Genomic DNA, 24,629 nt, shown 5'->3' with positions numbered 1-24,629 from the left:
TAAAGGAAATGCGGTATACTGCACAGCCCAATAGCACCGTGATCCTGCGAACACTGCACACTGGTTTTACTGAATCAGTGATGTAGGCACGACGTACACTTGGATTTGATGGGCAGGGAGCCATCTCCTTCCACAGCATCACGTCTCTGACACAGTAGAAAACCAACACAGAGTTGTATGTATGTCGATAGATAGATAGATAGATAGATAGATTCAAAGTATTTAGCGACAGCCAGATAAATACCCCAACAATCACCTAAAAGTATTTCTAACACATTCTCTGGAAAGCAGGGAACAGGAGAAAAGAAAATCTTAGGGGTAGTCATGAACTATTGGGCTGTTTTAACCAAGGTATGTACCATAATCAACAAGTAAAACAAAAAGTTAGCTACACTTTTACTCCATCCACACCACATTCTAACAGACACACCCTTGAACTTATCTGCTTTTCTTTTCCCACTGATATCAAAAGGGAGATATTTTGCAGAGCTTGCCAAATTCTCAATCACGTGTTATGTGGCTATAACTCCAGCTACATCATCTCAAACCCCAACATGTGTGAATGCCTTTGTAATATTTTTTGCGCACCCGTTGTTTGCAGAAAACCATGAACTCACCTCCATGCATTGCATCAACACGGATCTTCAGCTGGCCTGGCCCCGTCAGCAGACTTTTGATAGCATTAAAGTCAAAGATGTTCCGAAGAAGGTTAAGATAGATGTCCACGGGGTCCACGATCTCTACTAAAGATAGGACGCAACGGGAGACAGTCATGACTGTACCCAGAAACTTCTACTCACAACACCCCACCATACCCTGACATACAGGAAGTGTTCGTTTATGGATGGAATCTCCATCGAGGCACAGTCAACTTTTCAGACGATCATATATACCGTGTAAATAGTATCATATTACTAATTATTAGAAATAATATAATACCATGGATAAATAAGGTCGCATTAGTCACATGACAAATCAATCAAAAGAGGAAATACAATACAAATATGCCTTGTCACCCCTGCCCTCACCTTCATTCATCGCCTCCTTAAAATCTGTGCATTTCTCAATTCTTGGCAAATCTAGCTACTTTGCTGTGGGGCTGACCAAAGGAGGACTCAGCTGGTGAAAAATAAATCCAGGAGTGACCTCAGTAACAGCGTCTATTTCCAAACGCCAGGTTCCAGTACAGACTTGGTAATGAAGCAGGTATCCCTGAATTTGCATAAAACATCCTTCCTGCTCAGTCTAGTAGCCAAGCTCCCGGGGAAGGTCAAAAATCAGTAAGTCCTCATTCACTACGGATGCTCTCCGGGGTCTGGCACAACTCACTGAGCAAGAACTCAAAGCACATCTTTTCGAATTACAATTCATGCAAAACCCGAGTCTACAATGTGTTTTTCACACTTGGCAATCAGGATGTAATTAAGGCGCACGAAGTACTTTTCCTGAAAGTAGTCAAGTATTTTCAATAATTTTCAGTGAATATTGGTACCGTGCTTAATGGATGAGACTTTAACATGTGATACGAAATGGTCCCTTCGTTTGGTCAAGTGCACATCCAAAAATAATTTGCATGTACATCAATGCATTATGTGTGCCCACTCAAAAGCAATTATTTTGAAACATCATGCATAGTTTCAAGAAATCTTTTGGTACTAATCTACAAAATCATTAAAAGTTGATTCACGGGTTAGAAGCCTAAAAAACATTAAGACAATCAATTCCATGCTAGGTAAATTTTGTTAGGCGTATCTTTCCATATTAGTTTTAAAGACTAATCTTTGAAATAATAGGTTATGTGCTGCATTCTTTGTAAATAACAGTCACTCAAAGATGTAAGATGGCATGTTTAGGAATTCCATTCTGGCTTTTCAACTGTCAAACCACTTGCCTGATAGCATTTAGTATATACGAAAGAAAACATGTAGTAGAAATATGGAAAACAAAAGTGCATGGAAAAACCAGAAACACTGAATGTTCCCATCATGTAGTTCATATTCTGACATTTTAAGGTGACATGCCAAGAAGTGGTGTGTTTCCATGTAATTCAAGCCTTACTCAACTCAAAACAGCAAGAATAGAGCACATAAATCAGCCCAAATATTTATCTCCCAAATTCTTCCGTAAGTTTTTTTTTAGAAAATCCATCCAAGAAACAAGGTGGCCACAGCAATGAGCCTGAATCTGAGCTTACCAACGATTGTGGTTTTCTTGGATTATTGAGAAAATTGTGAAGCTATCAAAGATAAACCAATACAGGTGACTTCCCCGTGTTAATGCTACCCGACTTTCCTCAGGCACCACATAGCCCTGTCCTTCCAAGCAGATTTCAGTCTCATCTTGAAGGGTAAGGGTTACTTGGTTAAGATGCTGCTTGGGTTCCCACTCCCTATACTGGAGCCTGGAGTCCAGTCTCAGCTCTGCTTCTAATTGCAGCTTTCTGGGAAGCAGTTCGTGATGGCCCAAGGACTCAAGTCCTTTCGCCTGAACTGGATCCCTAGTTCTTAGCTTCAGCTTGACCCAGTCCCAGACACTGGAGGTATCTGGAGAGTGAACAACACTTACTTTCTCTTTCTCTCTCTCTCTCTCTCTCTCTCTCTCTCTCTCTCTCTATTGCAAAGGAAAAAAAAAATCATTTTTAAAAAGATTTCTGTATTTATTTGAAAGGCAGAGTTAGAGAGAGGAAGAAATGTAGCTCCCATCCCAAATGGTAGCAACAGCAGTGGCTGGGCCAGGCCAGCACCTCAAGTCCAGAGCTGCTTCTGGGTCTCACATGTAGGTGCAGAGGCCCACGCACTTGGGGCATCCTCTTGGTTTCCTAGATGCATCCACAGGAAGTGACTAGCCAGAGCACAAACAAGTGCCCATGTTGTATGCCGATGACACGTGCAGTGGCTTAACCCACTACACCACAGCGCTGGCCCCAAAGACATATATTCCTTTTAAGTCATTTTGTTAAAGACTACATCTGCAGGCTGCCAAGCAGACTAGTCAGTGCAGGCATTACTGCCATCAGTAAGTGTTAAACTAGGCTTCGCTAGCTCAATAATCAACTCAACTTCTGAAGAAACATCTGGCAGCACCAACCCAACACTTCGACCCCTGAAACTTCTTTTAAGGTGTTTTATATTTCTGTCTCCAAAAAAAAAAAAAAAAAATCACGTGGTCACGAAACAGGCATTTCATCTTTATTAGCTAAGCTAAATTTCCTTTCAAGTAAGAATGTTATCATCAAACCAACTTTTATTGACGTGTTTAGAACCATTAAGAGCAAAACACGTGGGCGAATTCCACTGTTACTTGTGTGTCTTCAAAGAAGCAGTAACAGAATAAAGCAAAGGCAGAAAAGTTACGTGCACATAAATATGAATGTGTTGTTCTATTGGTTCCAAAACAAATCTACACAATAAAAAGATATTCTGAGAAGCTGAGGAGTTGTTACTCACCCAGCACGATGGTATTTTTGGCAAATTTCATTCTTCCTCTTCAATTCTTGATCTGTTTCTCTAAATACATGCAGCACTTCTCTTGAGTCCATCCCTTCAGGTCCTGCCCTATATACAGCAGGTGAGCCATCCTAACATTACATGAGGCTCACTCAGCCCTGTGTTCTCTGAGAAATGTAATAAGGCCTGACTTGTCAGATCTAAGACAGCCCAGCACGTTCATGCTGAATGTTGGTACAACATTAACATCGGAGACCTAAAACATCTAAGACAAGTTCAGGCAACTCGCAGCGCAGGAAAGCTAGAGATGAGATTCCACCAGGAATCTCATCACCCCATGTCAGAAATCACAAAGGGTTTGGGAAAAGGTTACTGAAAGAGTCCAGCTTTGAACTCCTTGGCTTCTGTCTCTTGTCTCTAGACCACACTGTTTCCACACACACAGAAACACTCAGTCCTAGAACCGCTGATTAAGTGGTTGTCTTGCACCTGCTCCTCTGAAACGCCAAGTCACCCCCATTCTCAGACTTTCTCTGGCATCTTCAGATTCCATCTCTCTCTTACCTCTGAATGGTTTGAATTTGTTCTCCAGATCAAATTCTTGCCTCCCGAGGCGGGACAGGTCGATTCGGAGATCAGGGCATATGGCGTATTCCTCGATCGTTCTGCTGATCTGATAGATCTTGTCCGAGACAACATCTGGTGCAGGACCTAACATGTGAACCATACATACACACAAAATGCATTTCTTTAAAAGTCTGAGAATTTCAGTTAGAGAGGTGTGACCACCCTCCTTCAGGCAGAACACATATTCAAGTACCTTCTTTTCATAGTTTAACCGCCCCTTGTTATTTCTTACTGTATCCGTTCGCCATGGAGGAAATTTGGCCGGCCTCCCCTGCTCTGTGTGTAGACTAATCAGGCCACAGTTTTTTCAACTTGTAAGCAACGCTACACATCTCCTCTAAAAATAGTTTCACACCTGCCAGGGAGACCCAGTTACATCATCAGCTTTTTTTTTTTTTTCTTGACAGGAAATGAAACACAAACAGGATATGCATGTGGCAGAAGTGAGAGACTCCAGCCTGAACCTGCACCTTGCCCGGTGCCCCCAGAGGACGCAAATATGATTTCCATTCCTGTCTTTGCTCCTCAATGAGGCCAGCGTAGCAGGGTAAACTCGTTACTGCCTCCAATGACACACTGCTCACTCCCACGTTTTGTTAAAAAAAAAAAAGCAAGCTGAATTTCAACTGTCTTTTAAATTTCCTCGGGAGATTCAGCTGACAATAAAGTAAAGATCTTAAACAAACTGAACATGGAACCAACAGCTGCCTTCCTTTCGATTTCACTTCTTTTTCGCTTTATTTTCTTACAATTTCTTTCTTTGTGCTTTAAAGGCGGAGTTACAGAGAGAAGGGGAAACACAGAGATCCCCCTTCCATTCTCTGGTTCATTCCTCAAATGGTTTTAAGAGCCAGGGCTGGCCAAGATTGATGCCAGGAGTCTATGAGAGTCCATCTAGGTCTCCAATGTGGGTGGCAGGGTGAGCAAAGCCTTGAGCCATCTTCCACTGATTTCCCAAGTCCCTCATTAGGGAGCTGAATCAGAAGACCAGCTGAGAGTCAAACACAGGCCAGCATGGAATGCTGCTATATCAGGAGGAAGGTTAACCCACAGCACAACACCAGCCCTACGGTCTTGTTTTTTTAAGATTTATTTCAATTTATTGCAAAATCAGATATACAGAGAGGAGGGGAGAAAGAGAGGAAGATCTTCCATCTGGTGGTTCACTCCCCAAGTGGCCGCAGCAGTTGGAGCTGCACCGATCCAAAGCCAGTAGCCAGGAGCTGCTTCTGTGCCTCCCACGCGGGTACAGGGTCCCAAGGTTTTGGGCCGTCCTGGACTGCTTTTTTAGGGAACAAGCAGGGAGCTGGATAGGAAGTAGGACTGCCAGGATTAGAACCGGGGACCATATGGGATCCCGACGCATGCAAGGTGAGGACTTCAGCCTCTAGGCTACTGCGCCAGGCCCTTTTTTTTGTTTTTTAAAAAGAGTATAGCTGCCCGTTGGTGTTCTCAGGGGATGGAAAATACCAAAAGCCACTGATGTTCAAGCACTTACATTAAACTGCGAAGTAGTTGCACATAAGCTACACACACTGTGTGACATATTTAAAATCAATTCTAATTACACATATACCCAACACACGATAAACGCTATGACAATCTTTGCTGCCCTGTGTCATGCATGTTTAATACATGGGCAAAGTTTCAACTATTTTCTTCTGTTCTCCTGTGCTGTCTTGACTTTTTTATCATTATTTTTTACTATTGTTTACATAGTTGGGAGGGGTGCACGCCCATGTGGGTCTCTGATTAGGATGAGGAGGGTCACGCTATGATGGAAGGTAGTTGGAACAAATATTTCAAGCATTTTGTTTGTTTCCTGCCTTAGCCCGTCACCACCCGCAGCTCTCCATGCGAACCAGCAGGTGCTGTAGTCCCACAGAGGCAGGCCCACAAGTCCCCTACAGAATATGCCCCCAGATCTGGTTCTCTTGTGTTCCGGTGGGTACTAAGACCCAGCCTGATGTGGCCCACCTCCTACTTAGACGAGTTTTGCAGCCTTGTCCAATCATTCATGCCACCGTCCCCAGCCCCAGCTTTTGCATGCCCCGGCTCTTACCATGCTGTTTAGCTCAGCACAGGCCTCCCAAGGGGGCAGGTGCCTTGACCTGATCGGACATGCCCTCTGGTTTCCCCCCCTCTAAACTACTCCATCCCAGCTCCCTCACCTGCCTGTGAGTGCAGTGACCCAGCCCGTGGAGGACGCCAGAAGTCATTGCTTTCCTATCAAATATATCATCAGCCACTCCACTCCAGTATGTCCCTAGATTCCCCCGCTTGCCATGCAACCTGCAGTCCCCTCGCCCAGGGGCCAGGGTTGTGTGTCACTGCCCAGCAATTCCCATCTCCCCACATATGTTAAAAAATAAAATAGAACAGGTGGCTATGCAAGCACAGTGATATAGTTAACACAGAGCTGGCGTTAACCAAGCCCAGAATGCTCCCCAGCTACTGGCTGATTTTCCTCCCAGCAGTGTAACCCTCGCCCAGGTACAAGGCAACCTAGGCAGTTGCCTACAGCCAGGGTCAACTATTTTCAATCTACTATTGGTTTAATCTCCACAGAGGAACAATCTAGGAACCACGACTATTTATCTTAATACAACAAGACTTAGAATAATAGATTAGGGCCCGGCGCGGTGGCCTAGCAGCTAAAGTCCTCGCCTTGAATGTGCTGGCATCCCATCTGTACATTACACAGTCTCAGGCATTATGGAATAGCAACAGAAACAAACACATAAATCATAATTCTCTTAGGTCTTACAGATTCATCATGTAGTCTGCTAAATTAAAAACTGATTTTCCTGTAGCCTTGCACATGCCAGGATCCCATATGGGTGCAGGTTCTTGTCCTGGCAGCTCCACTTCCCATCCAGCTCCCTGCTTTGGGCCTGGGAAAGCAGTAGAATATCCCAAACCCTTGGGACCCTGCACCCGCATGGCAGACCCAGAAGAAGCTCCTGGCTCTGGCTTCGGACTGGCTCAGCTCTGGCCACTGTGGCCACTTGGGGAGTGACTCAACAGATGGAAGATCCTCCTTTCTGTCTTACGTCCTCTCTGTATATCTGCCTTTCCAACAAAAATAATAAAAAAATAAATAAAACTAACTGGAGGGTCTGGTGTGGTAGCCTAGCAGCTAAAATCCTCGCCTTGTCACGCACCAGATACCATATGGACACCGATTCTACTCCAGACAGCCACACTTAGCATCCAGCTCCCCGCTTGTGGCCTGGGAAAGCAAGCAAGAACGGTCCAATGCCTTGGGACAATGTACTCGCATGGAAGAACATAAGAGGCTCTGGGCTCCTGGCTCCTGGCTCAGCTCTGGCCACTGCAGTCGCTTAGGGAGTGAATCAATGGACGGAAGATCTTCCTCTCTGTCTCTCCTCCTCTCTGTACATCTGACTTTCCAAAACAAATATATAAAATCTCAAAACAAAGCAAAACTACCTGGAAAGTCCAAGATCTGGGCTGGGAGCGGACTTAGTAGGGAAACTGTGGGCATTCTGCTAATGGGCTGCAGCTCCAAGCAATAAGTATGAAAACCAGGTCCAGGGATGGTGTCACCCATCAGCCTGAGTTTGAGCCAGACAGTGGGTTCGGTTGAGTTGAGCTAGGCTCCAAAGCCCATTGATACAAATGAGAGCTGAATGGGATGTGGGACAGATTGGACCAAGTCTGCTGCATATACTGATATACACAGGAACCAGGAGTGAGTGGGCAGGCCTGGTTGAGCTCCAACTAGGCTACAGTTCCTGCTGATGTACACGAGGGCTGAGGGTGTGATGGACAGGGTGAGGTTTGGCCACAGCATTCATTGGTTTGTATATGAGATGGGGCTGGGGACAGAACAGATCAGGTGCCTGCAACCACCTGTGTGTACATAGGCTGATGTGGGTGATGGACTGAACCAAACCCCACACTAGCTGGCACACACAGGAATCAGGTTGGAGTCACCTCTGGCAAGGTTTCTTTGGGGACCCCACCCCAACTGGACCACTGGACTCAGAACTCCAACCATGGGGAAAATCTCAGACTATTAAGTCTGACTATGTAGTGCATGGGTCACTACTGGGTCTCCATGGTTGCTGAGGCCTGTGAGGTGGACAGTATGCCCAGATGCCCCTGGGGGATGTGACAACCAGACACTGAGGCCTGCAGAGGACAGCAGGACCACGGAGGGCAGAACAAATTGGACAGCTCTCCCAGACAAGTATCTAGCCGAATCAAGACTCTAATGTGGATTACGTCAGCCAATCAACCTCCAAATGATTTCCTCAACCTTGGAGCAATGAAATCAACAGCATCTCAGAACTATCAAAACCACTTAAGCAGTATCCTCGGACCATGCTCCACATTGGAGACCCTGGGATGACACTGAGTGGCCTTCCCCAATTCCCGGGTGCTGATGCGGTTGGGTTGCTGGGAGCAGCCCTCTCCCATTATCTCTCCTCTTTCTTGGGGTATCAGAAGAAGAAAAGGAGATTGGAGGCGGTCACTTCATCCACTTTTTCCCCATCCCTCGGCCCTCCCCTCTCCTAGTTGGTGGTCCAGCCACATGGACATACATCCCTCTCAATTAAGTAAACATCATCAAAAATTCAATGCATTTAAGTTTTTAAAAAGTCAGCTCTCACCTTCATACACGTGCAGGCTCACTGCTGCAGATCTAAAGAGAGTCAACCAAATCCATGTGCATTGGTGATACATCCACATAGCAGAACATTTGGGGATTCTTGGGGGAAATCAGGTTAGGCTTAAGAAGCTACTGGAGAAGCAGTGCTATCTTTATCCTTGTGCTACATGTACTTTACACAGGAGTGTGCCTTTCTTTTTAAGAGATGCATCAGCAGGTGTCTAGGTGTGACATGTCTTCACGGTGTCATTTGTCTTCAAAACTTTCCATAAAGAAAGCGATCAGCAAAATGAATAAACTAATCTAAACATGAAATCTAATTACTATTATTCTTGTGTCTTCGATGTATGTTCACTTTTTATTTTAAAAAAAATCATCTCCGTATATATTTCCCACCCCCTTATCGGAATCTTCAAACTGTAAAATTGAGTAAGCAGCAGTATAAGTGAAGTAATGCCATGACTGGCTCCTCTCTGACCATCCCCGTGTGCTCTGGCTAAAGTCTCAAGCGGAAACTGCAGGTAAGCATAGACTGTTCAAACACGATAAATTAAAGAACATTCTGAACATACCTCCATTAGCCACATTAAACTTGACTCCGAACTCGCCCCCAGGTCCTCCAGGGCAGTGGCTGGCTGTTAGGATGATCCCACCAGCTGCCTTGATCTTCCTAATAATGCAGGAAACTGCAGGGGTGGACAAGATGCCGTTCTGTCCAATAATCAGCCGACCAATCTAGATCAGAGGAAACGAGAGAAGTCAATGCAGTTGCATGGGTTGAACCGAGCAGTACCAATGCCGTCCTCACTGCCCAGTATGTCCTAGACCTCTCAAGGCACCCGAATCCGGTGGTCTTCAACTATTAGCCTACATAGAGACTATGACTGAAACGATTTTCAGTAGTTTGAAGATAAGCAATGGTTGCTCATGACCAAGAGGGAGGCTTCGCCGTAGGCTCAGAAACAACACACGGGATCATGTTGAAAATGACCGGAAAGGGGTTCCAAGTTGCTACCACCTCATGCTTATTGTCAGCATGCATTGGGGACACGGGAGAAATGACCCACTCACGCGAATGACCGCTGTGGAGGTCATCCATGAGAGAGGCCAGGTGCTGAGGTTACAAAAGCAACTTTTCAAAAAAGTCAGTAACATGACCTTAAAGAACAGTGCTTGCTATGCTTTGCTTTGAAATAAGCTTGAGTGTCATCCGATCTGGCTGTTCCCAAACATTCCTACAAATCAGAATCACTTGAGATACTTCTTAAAAAAAAAAAAAAAATCCCGTTCTTTTCCCCTGTGACCATTTGGGGAGGTGAACCAGTGGATACAAGACCTCTCTCTGTCTCTCTTCCTCTCTGTAGAGTCTGCCTTTCAAATAAAAATAAATAACTGGGGGATCTCTTTTAAAAAAAAAAAAAAAAAAATCCCATCACCCAAATGGAAGCCTACACTAATTGTAATCGTCATTTCTGAAGTCAAAAAAACATGAGAACAACTGTGGCCAGAGAAAGCAAGTAATTGTGGAATGATTGATTATGGAAAAGATACAATGCCCAGAGCATTTGTGTTCAAGTGGAGCAGACAAGCTATACAGAAGTAAACAAAGCAATAACATTAGTGATCACTAACTGGGTACCCGTGAGGAAGAAAACAAGGACTCATGTTGTAACAAGGAATAATGGAGCATCCTGTCACTTTCTGTTTTTCCTGCCAGTGCTCCAGTGTGGGATGCTGGCAGCATCCATTTTAACCACTACCATAGCTTAAGGGAATTTGGATGTTATTTGGTGTACAATGAGAATCTATTCAAGGGCTTTAGTCAGTAAAAGCCATCTAATATCATACATATTTAAAAAAAAAAAATCACAGGCTAAACAGCCTAAAGATTCCTATTAGGGCCCAGCGGCGTGGCCTAGTGGCTAAAGTCCTCGCCTTGAACGCCCCGGGATCCCATATGGGCGCCGGTTCTAATCCCGGCAGCTCCACTTCCCATCCAGCTCCCTGCTTGTGGCCTGGGAAAGCAGTCGAGGACAGCCCAAAGCCTTGGGACCCTGCACCCACGTGGGAGATCCGGAAGAGGTTCCTGGCTCCTGATTGGCACAGCACCGGCCATTGCACTCATTTAGGGAGTGAATCATCGGACGGAAGATCTTTCTGTCTGTCTCTCCCTCTCTCTGTATACCTGATTTTCCAATAAGAATAAATAAAATCTTAAAAAAAAAATCTAGTAATTGGAAGCATGTGTTCGGCACAATAGTTAGAATGCTACTTAGGACACTGGGATACACACATCTCATACAGAAGTGCCTAGGTTAGATTTTCCACCCTACTTTCAGTTACAGCTTCCTTATAATGTACATCCTGGATGGCAGAAGGTAACAGCTCAAGCACTTGGGTCCCTGCTGTTAGCTCTTTAGGGCATAAGCCCTTTTCCATATAAGCTCTTTGCAGTTTGCCACAACAAACACCAGACACAGTGAGTCACACGGGAGGTTTTATTCCATCAGGGAAGATGGCAGCAAGGATGAGAGTGGAGACAGAGACAGAGAGGAAGAGAGAAAGAGGTCGCCTGCCATAGTGACAGGATGGGGCTCCAAGGGAAGAGAGAGAGAGAGAGAGAGAGAGAGAGAGAGAGAGAGAGAGAGAGAGAGAGAGAGAGAGAGAGAGAGAGAAGAGAGCGAGCGCACAAGAAGGGGCAGCATACACACGGGAGTGTGCCTTTATGGCCATGGGCGGCCATCGTTGGCCATGATCAGGTGTGTGGGATTACTGGATAGGGCCAAGGGCAGGCCGGGAGAGATTGGTAATGGGCCAATAGGCAGGGATTTGGAGGAGAGGCCACAGGGGATTGGTGGACAAGGCTGTCAGATACGGTGTCATGAGCTTACAGCAGATTGGCGGGAACAGGGCTACAAGGTCACAGCATATTGGTGCAGAAACGGGATTGCAAGGAAAATGGTTCCAAGTCCAAAGTGGTGGAGTTCTTATCAATATTCAGGGTGGAGGTTCGAGTCACTCTGCATACCTGCCACCCACGTGGAAGACCCGGATTGAATTGGCCCCCTGTGTTTGTACAGCCCAGCCCCAGCTATGCAGGCATTTGGGGAGTGAATCAGCAGATAGGAACATATACTACACTCTCTTTCTCTCTCTCTCCCCCATCCCTCCCTCTCAAGTATCTTTTTTACAATTAAATATAATATAGATCATTACTCGCCTTCCTCAAGTTCCACACTCTCCTCTAATACTGAAAATGCATTTACAGATACAGATTATCCCTGAAATTACCATGCCATTTTCTGAAAAGTTTTAGAAATATGGGAGTCCTTCCAAAAACCTACGGAAAAGTTAATTAAAAGATCGGTTAGGGCCCAGCACAACAGCCTAGTGGATAAAGCTTCACATTGCATGCACTGGGATCCCCTGTGGATGCCAGTTCATGTCCCAGCTACTCCACTTCCCATCCAGCTCCCTGCTTGCGGCCTGGGAGAGCAGTCAAGGATGGCCCAAGGTCTTGGGACCCTGTGCCCATGTGGGAGACCTAAAAGAAGTTCCTGGCTCCTGGTTTCAGATCAGCCCAGTTCTGGCCCTTTCAGATGGAAGATCCTTCTCTCTGCCTCTCCTTCTCTTTGTAAATTGACATTTCCAGTAAAAACAAATCTTTAAAAAAAAAAAATAGGTTAAACTGTCAAGTATGGCTTGACAATAGGATGTTAGATTTTCTACCATTGTCTATACCTGCCACGCCAGGATACACTCAAACAGCAGAATGCTGTTCTCATAACTTGCCTGTTGCTGAAGGACTATACTACTATACTATTGTAATAATGTTGGGGAAAATAGTGTGATGGGGGAACAGGAAAGAAGGATGTGGAGGTGAAGGGGGGAATCCCTACACATACAACATTGTATCATGGAAAACAAACAAATAATAAATTCATTTTCTGATGGTAAGGCTGAAATGCGCTAACCTGAGAATCATTAAGTACCCATGGGCTGGGGTCACGCAAGAAGAGACTCCACTGAATAGTATGCCTATCCTAAAAGGCTTTTTCCAGAAACCTTGAAATATCTTAGTACTACCCTGTTAGTGTAGCCAGGTGCCATCTTGCAAGCAAAAAGATGGGTCTTCTTGCATAACTGGCTTTGTTTGTTTTATACCACTGAAACCAGAATAGCTGAATTTTGTCCCTGAGTGAAACCTAGCCTACAGCCCCCCGGGGGAAGGACCAAGCCATAGCACTCTGCTGCCCACCCTTCTTGCCGGACCTCCAGCACCGCAGGGTCTGCTCTGGGTTAAGGACAACCCCATTCAGCCCGAGGGGCCTTTATTAGCACTAAGAAGTTACTTCCTTCCGTTCTCATACAGAAATGGGACGTAGCAAGTTCATGATCTGAAACTGCTTGGGGAAACAGCATCCTTACAGACAGGAACCACATGCAGAAATGCTAACATGTTCCACTGACTTTTTGAAAAACAGATTTATTTATTTTGATTGCAAAGTCAGATATCCAAAGAGGAGGAGAGACAGAGAGGAAGATCTTCCGTCCAATGATTCACTCCCCAAGTGAGCCGCAACTGCTGGAACCTAGCCAATCCGAAGCCAGGAGCCTCTTCCAAGTCTCCCACATGGGTGCAGGGTCCCAAGGCTTTGGGCCGTCCTCCACTGCTTTCCTAGGCCACAAGCAGGGAGCTGGATGGGAAGCGGGGCTGCCGGGACTATAACTGGTGTTCATATGAGATCCGGCGCATTCAAGGTGCGGACTTTAGCTGCTAGGCTATTAACTCTTGAATCTCTGCTCTTGGGTTAGATCGTTGTTCTTGCCACCCTTCAGGTGGTATATCAGGTGCTGAGGGAGTCAACAGGCCCCTTTACATGTACAGAACAGCATCCAGAGGCAAGCTTTTTCCCAAGCACTTGTTGTATACGTCACATTGGATTCTATGTGCAATTTTTTTCAATGGTTATTGGACAGCTCCTTCGTTTTCATAATATTAGCAACTATATGTCTACATTAGATCGAGTATGAGTTCAGCTTCTAATTAGCTCAAAATAAAATCCTAGGGAGTTAAACAAAAAAAAAAAATCCTAGGGAGTGGAGACATACAATTAAATTCTCGGGCTAAAATTTCCAAGGAGACACAGAACTCGACTAAAGGAGTTTTCTCCAGTAACACAACACTGGAGAAAGCAGGACTGTTTTCATGCGTGAATTCTCTTACATTAGATTTTTCCCTTATGATTCCCTTTTGGCCTTAAGTAAGGTTTTTTTTTTTTAAGGTATAGAAAGAGTAACCGTGACATTCCACAATATTCTCCACTCACGCTTCCATAATGGATGCAGATCCCAAAGTGGATTGGAGGAAAACAGTAATAAAAAAACAATTTCCTTGATGGTCAGGGGATGGGGGGTGGTGAGAGAGGAGAGAGAGAGGGAGAGAGAGAGAGAGAATTCTCAAAGACAGGGGAACAGAGGGATAAAGTAAGCAAGTTAGAGCTCTCCAGGACGATGCTGCCATAACATGTTATGGACAGCCACACGCACAAAGACACCTGTTTCCTATACTCTCAGTTAAACACACGCACAAATCCAAGTCCAACTGCCAATAATGGCAAGTTTTCTGTCTCCCAGACCCAGCTGTCACAGTGGAGTGCCACTCCTTGGGCAGAGCAGCTGCACGTGCGTAAGCGGGAGACGGCTAAGCGCAATTTGGACAAATAATGAACTCAAGCCATGGCTGTGGTTTGCAAACATCAAGGGACTTCCACATTCAAAGCAAGCAATATAGTTTCCACTGGAAACTATATTTATAGTTTCCACTGGAAACTCTCACACACTTTCAGAGGTTCCAGGGAGAAATGATAGCCCAATGGAATCATGTGTAGAGCACACCGGCTCAATGGCTAAATCCTCACCTTGTACATGTCCTGGATCTCGTATGGATGCTGGTTCATGTCCCAGCCGCTCCACTTCCCACCCAGCTCCCTGCTTGTGATCTGGGAAAACAGTAGAGGATGGCCCAAAGCCTTGGCACCCTGAACCCAGGCAGGAGAACTTAAAAGAAGCTCCTGGCTCCTGGCTTCGGATCAGCTCAGCTCTGGCTGTAGCAGCCACTTGGTGAGCAAACTAGCAGATAAGATCTTCCTCTCTGTCTCTCCTCTGTTAATCTGCCTTTGCAATAAATGTAAATGAATCTTTAAAAAAAAGAAGAACCACATGTGGATGAACAAATGCAGAAAAGACCCTGCTATCTACAAGTTTGGCCCAAGTTCTTTTTTAAAATTTTCCTTTAAATATCGGTAACATGGGGCCCGGCACAGTGGCCTAGCAGCTAAAGTGTTCGCCTTGAACGCCCCGGGATCTCATATGGGTGCCGGTTCTATTCCCGTCTGCTCCACTTCCCATCCAGCTCCCTGCTTGTGGCCTGGGAAAGCAGTCGAGGACGGCCTAAAGCTTTGGGATCCTGCACCCGTGTGGGAGACCTGGAAGAGGCTCCAAGCTCCTGGCTTCAGATCGGCACAGCAGCGGCCGTTGTGGCCACTTGGGGAGTGAATCATCGGACGGAAGGTCTTCTTCTCTATCTCTCCTCCTCTGTATATCTGACTTTGTAATAAAAAAAAATATTGGTTTCATAATTGAGATGAATGAACAACACGTGAGCCTCTGATTATGGTGAGAAGGATAAGGTAGGAGGAAAGGTTGGTGGGACAAATGTTCCAGGTTTTTTTTTTTCCCATACCTCTGCAGGGGAAGAGGCTTTCAAATTACATCATCAGCACCCAGGAATGAGGGACAGTTAGCTGATGACACCCTAGAGACCCCAGTGTGGGGAAGTGTTCTGAGGGTGTTAGTTGAATGGTTGTGCGAGTTCTAAGAAGTTGGTTTCATTGTTTCAAGGTTGAGAAAATCTTTCCAAGGTCTATTTGTTGACAAAGTCCACCTTAGAGCATCCATAAACCTAGGAAAATGCAACAAAGCTTGGCCAGGAGAGTTATCCAATCTGTTCTGCTTGCTATCCTCTGAAGAGGCACTTGACGCCCCCTGCTGGCCTAGATGAGCTGGCTGTCATGTCCCCCATGTTCCTATGGACATGCTGTCCACTACACAGGCATAGGTAAATGAGGCATACAGTTCTGATGGCCCAGGTTTGGGTTCTCAACCAGATCACCCATTTTTCAAGACTTCATTGAAAAGATCAGGCAATGTCATTGTCCTCTGCTTCAGAAGGCTTGGGAACTTAGTATGATTAGAGCTTGAAAAGTTGCTCTGAAAAAGTACCTGACTCCTTAAAATAAGAAAGAGCCCTGCTGGCTGCCATTTTGTGAAGCAACCACACCAATCGCAAGCCAAGATACGATGCACAAATAGATACTGAGTCAGGAAGGCACAGATTTGGGCATCCAGGGGGACAGGAGGTATAAACTGACTTTGCCACCTAGTGCCCACGTGTCTTTGGTCAGCATCTAGAATCCCTCTACTCTCCGTTGTGGTATCTAAAGGGTCTAAAAGATGACGTGATGGAGGGCAAAGAGAGGAACACAGCCAGCCTGGTTCCAGGTCGCAGCCCATGGCAAAGAGCGCACATTCCACTCACATCCTCTGCTGGCCTCATTTCCTGTCATGACATCAAAGTGCTGTGTTCGGCCTGAAATGTTTTTTTGAATTACAAAATACACATGCTCTTTGCTGAATTTTTGTGAAATACAACTATGGGGGAAAAAAAGAGCATGCGTGATCCTGCCCTCTGACAATGAGTACTAGCAATATTTACAACTTTGCTAAGGGGACTGTCGCACCCACACACACACACACTGCTCAGTTAATCACCTAGACTTTCCCTTCAGTGTGTCTTCCCAGGTGCTGAGCACACCACCATGACATAATGCCAATGGCTGTGCAGTCATCCATGAATGAGCCACACCATCACTGATCCGTCAAAATAGCAGTACCACGTCTCAATCTGTACACATTAGACTGCTGTGTGTTTGAGAACAGTAACCGCTACACAGCAGGTGTCCTTGTGAACATGGATCTGGCTCCCTAAGAAGCTGCGGGCATCCTTTGAAAGAGAAGGACAGGCCCTGTTGGCAGCCCTCTCCTGACCTAAATTATCCTTCATTAGTCCCTCTACGTCTCTGGTAGGCACTGAGCACTGCTACCCTAACTGCTTAAGAGGACATGCCAGCCAGCAGCTTTACAAGAAGATAAACTATATTTATGTACAGGATTGGGGGGATTTTATATCGATCAAAAGTATTCAAAAAAAATCCATGAAAATACATATGGAAAGTCATGTATGAATTGAAGAATACTTTGTGGGCCCAGCGTCGTGGCCTAGCGGCTAAAGTCCTCGCTTTGAAAGCCCCGGGATCCCATATGGGCGCCAGTTCTTATCCTGGCAGCTCCACTTCCCATCCAGCTCCCTGCTTGTGGCCTGGGAAAGCAGTCAAGGACGGCCCAAAGTTTTGGGACACTGCACCCGCGTGGGAGACCCGTAAGAGGTTCCTGGTTCCCAGCATCAGATCGGCGCGCACCAGCCTGTTGCGCTCACTTGGGGAGTGAATCATCGGATGGAAGATCTTCCTCTCTGTCTCTCTTCCTCTCTCTGTATATCTGACTTTGTAATAAAAATAATTCTTTAAAAAAAAAGAATACTTTGTGTCAAAATCAACTCAAGTTTAAAGTTCATTTTCTAAGAAATTGTCTGAAGGGATCAGCGTGATGGCTCAGTGGACAAATATTCGCCTTGCATGCACCAGGATCCCATATGGGCACCTGGGCGTTTCCCAGTCATGTTTCCCAGTCGATCCACTTCCCATCCAGCTCCCTGCTTGTGCCCTGGGAAAGCAGTGGAGGATGACCCAAAGCCTTAGGACCCTGCACCCGCGTGGGAGACCCAGAAGATGTTCCTGGCTTCCTATTGGCTCAGCTCCCATTGTTGCGGCCACCTGGGGAGTGAACCAGTGGATGGAGATCTCTCCTTCTCTTCGTAAATCTGCCTTTCCAAGGAAAATCAATCAGTATTTCAAAAAAAAAAAAAAAGAATTTGTCTGAATTCCTTACTATAACTATAGATACTCAAAAGCATCCATTCAACGTCTTTGCCATCTTTAAAGATACATTAAATACATTATTCTAGGTAGGATACATAGTACATGTATACACATTCTATTTTTTTTTTTTTACAAAACCTCAGCCTTTTGTGTTACACATTATCTCTGAGCAGTAATCATAATCAATTAGAATCCATTTATATACATTTTTTCAGAGGAAGCCCATCAAGGCAGTCTCTATCAGGTTGGGCATACTAGCTTCATTTCTTAATTCTTAATTTCTTAATTCTTCATTCCCACCCCTGCTGCTATGCTGCCGTAAACTGAAGACCTCTGACAACTAGAGATTTATAACTCGGCAAGATTCAACAATTTACTGTTATTTATGACAGTCAAGCTGGGTCTTCCGTATTCTATTCCACATTAACATCTGTCACGTTACATTTGGGAGATCCTGTCCAAAAAGAGCTTACGCCTCCTAAGCAAACACTGAGCAGGGCCGTAGGAACAGGCCCCTGACAAACATCCTGCAAAACACTTGAACGCATCCTGAGTACCTACAGCTGTGCATTGTCACGCCACTCAGCAGGTTAGTGTCGAGTTTCTTTGCCCCTGCTAGGTCTGTTCTTCTAGGTCATCTCTCACGTGGCCCAATCCATCAGGTTTCAAAATCCTTCTAAACCAAGCAGAGGAGGTTAAGGGCTGGGCCTCAGTGGGGGGGACAGTGGGGAAAGGGTTGGCTTCTAGCACAGCCTGAGTCTCACACAGGTTTAAGATGGAAAGGGATGGCACTGGCCTATTCCATTCTAAACAGGAGACAACGCACAGACCTTGTCAACAGTTACTTTGTGGAGAGTTAAAATGTGCTCATATGCAGCTGTTACCACCTCAAGTACAGTGGCAGAGAGAGAGAGAGAGAGAGAGAGAGAGAGAGAGTGAGTTTCCCTGTGCTTGAGAGAGTATGTGTGTGTGTTCTGGGGATGGGGATGGATCATGTCTTCGGCAATCAAGTAAAAAAGTCAACCAGCACAATGACGATCATGTCAACAGCCACCTTGTGATCCACAAAGCTACCAAGATCAAACACACATATGCCCTTTTTTCACTTTCATCAGAGGAGTAAAATAGTTTGGTGATAATAAACAATAATTCACATTAACCCACATCACAGGAAGTCCTCCCAAACAACCCTGAAAGATGTGAAGCAAAGAATTAGCTCTTTCCTGGTTTGTATAAACTAAGGAACAAAGTACTGGAGACTTAGTGGCTTTTCTGTGGTCGCAAAGGTTGCAAACAGGGGAACCGCGATTAAATCCAGAATGTCTAATTTTCTGTGTTCTCCACCTAGGTGTTCTAATTATGAATCAAATGCATGTATTATTTTTCTGTTCTATTTATTTTTTATTGAAAAGTCAGATATACAGAGAGGAGGAGAGACAGAGAGAGGAAGATCTTCCATTCGACGATTCACTCCCCAAGTGACTGCAAGAGTTGGAATTGAGCCAATCTGAAGCCAGGAACCCGGAGCCTCTTCCTGGTCTCCCACACAGGTGCAGGGTCCCAAGGCTTTGGGCTGTCCTCGGCTACTTTCCCAGGCCACAAGCAGGAAGCTGGATGGGAAGTGGAGCTGCCAGGATTAGAACCGGCGCCCATGTGGAATCCTGGTGTGTCCAAAGCAAGGACTTTAGCCGCTAGGCTACCGCACAGGGCCCGCATATATTATTTTTCAACCAAGAGAACTAAGTGAAAAGCAAGGAATGGATTTGCCTTCACCAAAGACACACAGAGGCATATCCAGCATGGACTGGAATGTGTTCTTGCAAGCTTCATTTCTATATCTGCATTATACACATGACAGTGGGATCAGAATGCACACAGTACTCCCCCAACTATTTTTTTTTCCTGCAACAAGCTGTTATTCACATCTTTGTCACACTACATACATACCCAGTTTCTTTGTGGATTTTAATGGCATTCATTGTGTGGCTGTGCAGGAATCATGTACCTATTTTCAACTATTAAACATATAGATCACTTCTCACTTTCTCCTCAGCATGGTATTGCAACAATTATCATGCTACATACATGTTTGCACACTCATGCTAGGATGCCCTACAGGATATATTCTTAGATTAAAACCACCTCCGGGCTACTGAAAAAAGCATGCTATTAATGTTTACGTACACCACCATATTATCCAAGAAGCTGTAGAGATCTGAATTCCATCAGCAGTTTTCAAGTGTGGCAATTTGCCAACATGCAACCCTACGTACTTTCCATTTTCTGATTTTATAACCAGATGGGCTGCTGGCTTAGTGAAGGGAATGCTGCCGTTCGTGTTTATGGCTTTCATGCACAAGGCACTGAATTATCTGGACTTCCCTGCTGATTTGGAAGAAATTTTTGCATACTATAAATACTAATCATTTTGGGTAAGACTTTCTTCCCAATATCTTGAGAGATCATCTGTCACATAAACTCTGGTCATCTAATTTCAGAGCCCTTTATCTTTCCATCAGAAATCTACGGACTAGCTATCCCCAGTTATTAAAAACAGTTAAAAGACAATAACTAAGTAATATACTTGCACAAAGTACCTGTTAGCACAGAGTTATAAAAGAAAAGGAAAAATAAAAATTTTCCATGCCTCCAGTCTAGAAAGTTCTCCAGGGTTAAAGGTTCCTGAAAATTTTCTTTCCATATAAATGGCAGGCATGACTCCAAAGGATGATGTCATTGAAAGCAAGATGAAAAGGAGAAAGTAAAGAATTTGGATTTTAACGAATATTGCATGTTATTTTTTTCCCTCGAAGTCCCCTAGTACTTACAACTGAGTCAAATCAGACTAAAGATCTTACGGCGTTCCCTTTGACCATACAAGCAGGGCATACGATCCAATTCCCAATGACCTTCAAATTAGCTCTGAAGGCTCCGGGCTGTAAAAAGACCTTCGATATTAAAATCCCTGGACAATCTAGATCTATGTTCCCAATCTTGTTCAAATTGTAGGATCACATGACTCTTGTCTAACAAAGAGTGTCCAGGTCCAAGGGATTAAGAAAATAAAGACAGGAGAAAAAAAAAACAGGAGATAAGGTTTATGCATCCCATACCTATGCTTGAACTTTTCCAGGAGTTCCAACTTGTAGCCCTCAAATCCGGACAGAAACTAGTAAACTTTCAAAAGTTCACAGCAGGTTCAAAGAGAACAGATGTTTCATAGAAAATTCTTAGGGCAAGTTTCACACATTCTGTTGCCGATGTGTGTCTGCCTTTTCAATAAACATCATTCTGCTTTTATCACAGGATTTAATAAAGCAGCTCAGTTAAAAATGCCATCTGGGTCTCCGGACACATTAAACAAAGCTTAAAATAACCACTCTAGCAACTGGGAGGGCCCAGCTGTTCCCAAAATTTCTCCCACTCTTTTTACTTCCCCATCAGAAGGCTGAATGAAGACTTGAGGCTAAAAGGATCAAGAGGTAACCGACCTGGACTGGGAGATGGAGGAAGCCACAGGCTCCCCATGAAGCTTGCTACTGCTGACCTAACAGTTTTCCTAAAAGAAGCAAGAGAGAACAAGAGGATGCTCTCGTATGTTTGCTGCTTCACAAACCTGCCCTCCCTAATACCTGGTTGTAGTAGCTTGCACCATCGCCTTACTCCTTAAAGAACATCAATGAAAGCACATATTGCGATCTGAACCGAGTTCCTTTTCCTGCTAGGGTCAAACTTTAAGCCTCCAGCTTGGCAGCTCCATCCCAGCCTAGGTCCCCCAGGCGCTGAAACACACTTTTTCCCTTGGTTTCCTTCGGCCCTCCCCACTTCCCACTCATGGTAGGGAGTGACTTCCACGTCTGTTCCTTGTCTTTGAGTCCATGCCAAGACTCCTTCCCCAGAATCGAATACCAAACCAAGTATCCCATTATTTGCAGCAACCCGCTTGTCATGATCTATTAGAATTAAATACCTGTATAAGCCTCTATCTGAAGAACCTTCCCGAGGTCTTTGGTGAACTCGAAACCAGCCTTCCTGATAGCATTACACGTCACCTTCTTCATCTCAAGATTTTACAAGGCATTCAGAAGTTTTTGAATTGTCCAAGCTGCCCTATGCACTCACATTATCATTGCTGACCATTACTTGGTCAGTATAGCGCATGGCTAGTCAACAGATGCTTTTTTTTCTCTTGGCTAAAACTTGCAACATGGCTATAAACTATTTACCAAGGAGATCTACAATAGGCATTAACACTATAGATCATAATTATCTGAGATATACTGAGTTGATCATAATACTCCTTTCAAAGAGATGGATTTGTTTGTTTGAAGGACAGGGTTGTAGAGGAGAGAGATCTTCCACCTGCTGGTTCACCCGCTGGGTTCACTCCCCAGTTGGTCACAACAGCTATAGTTGGGACATCCCAAAACCAAGAATCTGATGCTTCATCCGCGTCTCCCACATGAGTGGCAGATGCCCAAACATTTGGGCCATCTTCCACTGCTTCTGCCAAGACCTCAGCAGGGAGCTGGACCTGAAGTGGAGCAGCTGGAATGCAGGTGTGGTGGGTATTCTTTTACAGTGCTTAATGCCATAGCTGCTACAAAAGACTTTCATATTGCAATCCTGTATTTGATGCCCAGGATAATTCAGCGATGCTGTCATACTCAATTTATAAAGGAGAAAACAAGCGGTTTCTAGCTATTCCAAAAAGCTGAAGCTTTTTCTCACCAACTTATATGTCAGAGCACATAAGAATGCGAGGCCTGTGGCGGCTACCCAAGCAAGACCTTGCTACCACACCTCACCTCTGAGGCTGGGAAAGAGCGTATGACTGTCACGGGAAGGAATCTGCCTTAGGTTTGCCAAACGTGTATGTTATAACATTCAGTGATTCATCATTATTTAACCCATGGTCTGGAATAAACTGATATATAAAGGAATTAAACCACTGTGGAGGATCCAAAACAGATGGCCATAGAAACAGGATTTTTACAAAACTGATTTCAAACTCAGCTGTTTTGTTTTACATGCTATTACACAGCTGCCCCCTTCAAAAGGGAATTAAGGGGCCGGACAGTGTCACAGCAGGCTAACCCCCACCTGCGGCGCTGGCATCATGGTTCATGTCCCGGCTGCGCCACTTCTGACTAAACTCTCTGTTTGCGATCTGGAAAAGCAGCGGAGAATGGCCCAAAGTTTCAAGCCCCTGCACCAATGTAGGAGACCAGGAGGAAGCTCCTGGCTCCCAGGTTTGAATGAACTCAGCTGTAGCCATTGTGGCCACCTGGAAATAAACCAGTAGATGGAAGATCTCTCTCTCTCTCTATCTCTCTCTCTCTCTCTCTCTCTCTCTCTATCTCTATCTCTCTCTCTCTGTGAGTGTGTGTCTCTTCTCTCTGTAAAATCTGCCCTTCAAATAAAAATGAATATTTTTAAAAGGGAAAGGAATTCAAATGCCGGGGATTTTGAAGGTAAGTTCACATAGCCACATTAAAAAGTGCAAGAACAGGTTAAAAAGGTATCTTATTCTCTTATTCACTTGTTCACTAATCCACCGGAAGTGAGTATGTAAAAATTCAAGCATCCTTAGTGATTCGCAAGGAAGTAAAACAAAATTACTTGTGGAGGAAGCTATTTCATCAAATCCATACCCTAAAACTGGCAATTAGAAAACAAATAACTAGAGCCTGGCATGGTAGCCTAGCAGCTCAAGTCCTCGCCATGCACGGCCGGGATCCCATTTGGGGACCATTTCTAACCCCAGCAGCCCTGCTTCCCATCCAGCTCCCTACTTGTGGCCTGGGAGAGCAGTCAAAATGAAGGCATGCCAGCAAAAGCAGGTAGAAATAATTAGAGAACAAGAAAAATCATCATTTTAAAACTCCTAATGAAATGAAATCACATCAGGCAAAGATCGTTATTGAGTGCTAAACACAGTTTAGGAGAATTTTTAAGAAACTACACTTAGGAGCGATGGCTAGATCCTCACCTTGTGGGCACTGGGATCCCATGTGGGCACCAGTTCATGTCCCAGATACTCCATTTCCTTTCCAGATCTGTGCTTATGTTCTGGGAGAGCAGTAGAGGATGGCTCAAAGCCTTGGGACTCTGCACCTGCCGTGGGAGACCCAAAAGCTACTGGCTTCAGATTGGCCGCTCTGTTGTGGCCATTTGGGAGAGTGAACCAGTACATGGAAAACCTTTCTGTCTTTCCTTCTCTCCATAAAGTTGCTTTGCCTTTCCAATACAAATAAATCTGGGCCCAGCACAGTTCATGTCCCAGCTGCTCCCCTTCCCATCCAGCTCCCTGCTTGTAGCCTGGGAAAGCAGTCGAGGACGGCCCAAAGCCTTGGGACCCTGCACCCACGTGGGAGACCCAGAGAAACTCCTGGCTCCTGGTTTTGGATCAGCTCAGTTCCAGCCGTGGTGGCCACTTGGGGAGTGAACCAGCAGATGGAAAATATTTCTCTCTGTAAATCTTTCCAATAAAGAGAAATAAATCTTTAAATAAAAAAAAAGACATCATACATGAATTTCATATAAGCTCCACCCCACAGACTACCAGGAATGACAAAGGACACGGTGACCTCCATAACATTGTAGCCACCTGACATCACTAACTAGTACGACAATTAGAGACCACCTCCTAACTAACATGTGATACGGACACAACCAGCCCCTATGAAATGTGCTTATTTAAAAAAGAAGGAGAAGGAGAAATTGAATCTGCGTCTCACCGATCTCGGCACACCTTGAAATGCTTAGTTCTTTTTTTATTATTGGAAAGCTGGATATACAGAGAGGAGGAGAGACAGAGAGGAAGATCTTCCATCCGATGTTTCACTCCCCAAGTGA

General features: G+C 45.0%; 1 protein-coding gene across 1 annotated transcript in view; it reads right to left on the bottom strand.

The window, feature by feature from the left end:
• The window catches only part of PGM5 (phosphoglucomutase 5), a 146,436-nt gene that overhangs the window by 118,549 nt on the left and 3,258 nt on the right, over positions 1–24,629 (bottom strand). The window contains exons 2-4 of the mRNA XM_004591835.4: positions 9,285–9,447; positions 4,011–4,157; positions 618–743 (exon numbers count right to left, since the gene is read on the bottom strand). Of these exons, the coding sequence (XP_004591892.2) occupies positions 618–743; positions 4,011–4,157; positions 9,285–9,447 (436 nt within the window). The remainder of the gene's footprint in view (positions 1–617; positions 744–4,010; positions 4,158–9,284; positions 9,448–24,629) is intronic.

The sequence above is a fragment of the Ochotona princeps genome, chromosome 31, assembly GCF_030435755.1.
Source record: "Ochotona princeps isolate mOchPri1 chromosome 31, mOchPri1.hap1, whole genome shotgun sequence".
Classification (NCBI taxonomy): domain Eukaryota; kingdom Metazoa; phylum Chordata; class Mammalia; order Lagomorpha; family Ochotonidae; genus Ochotona; species Ochotona princeps.
This window is presented reverse-complemented; position numbering and strand designations above follow the sequence as displayed.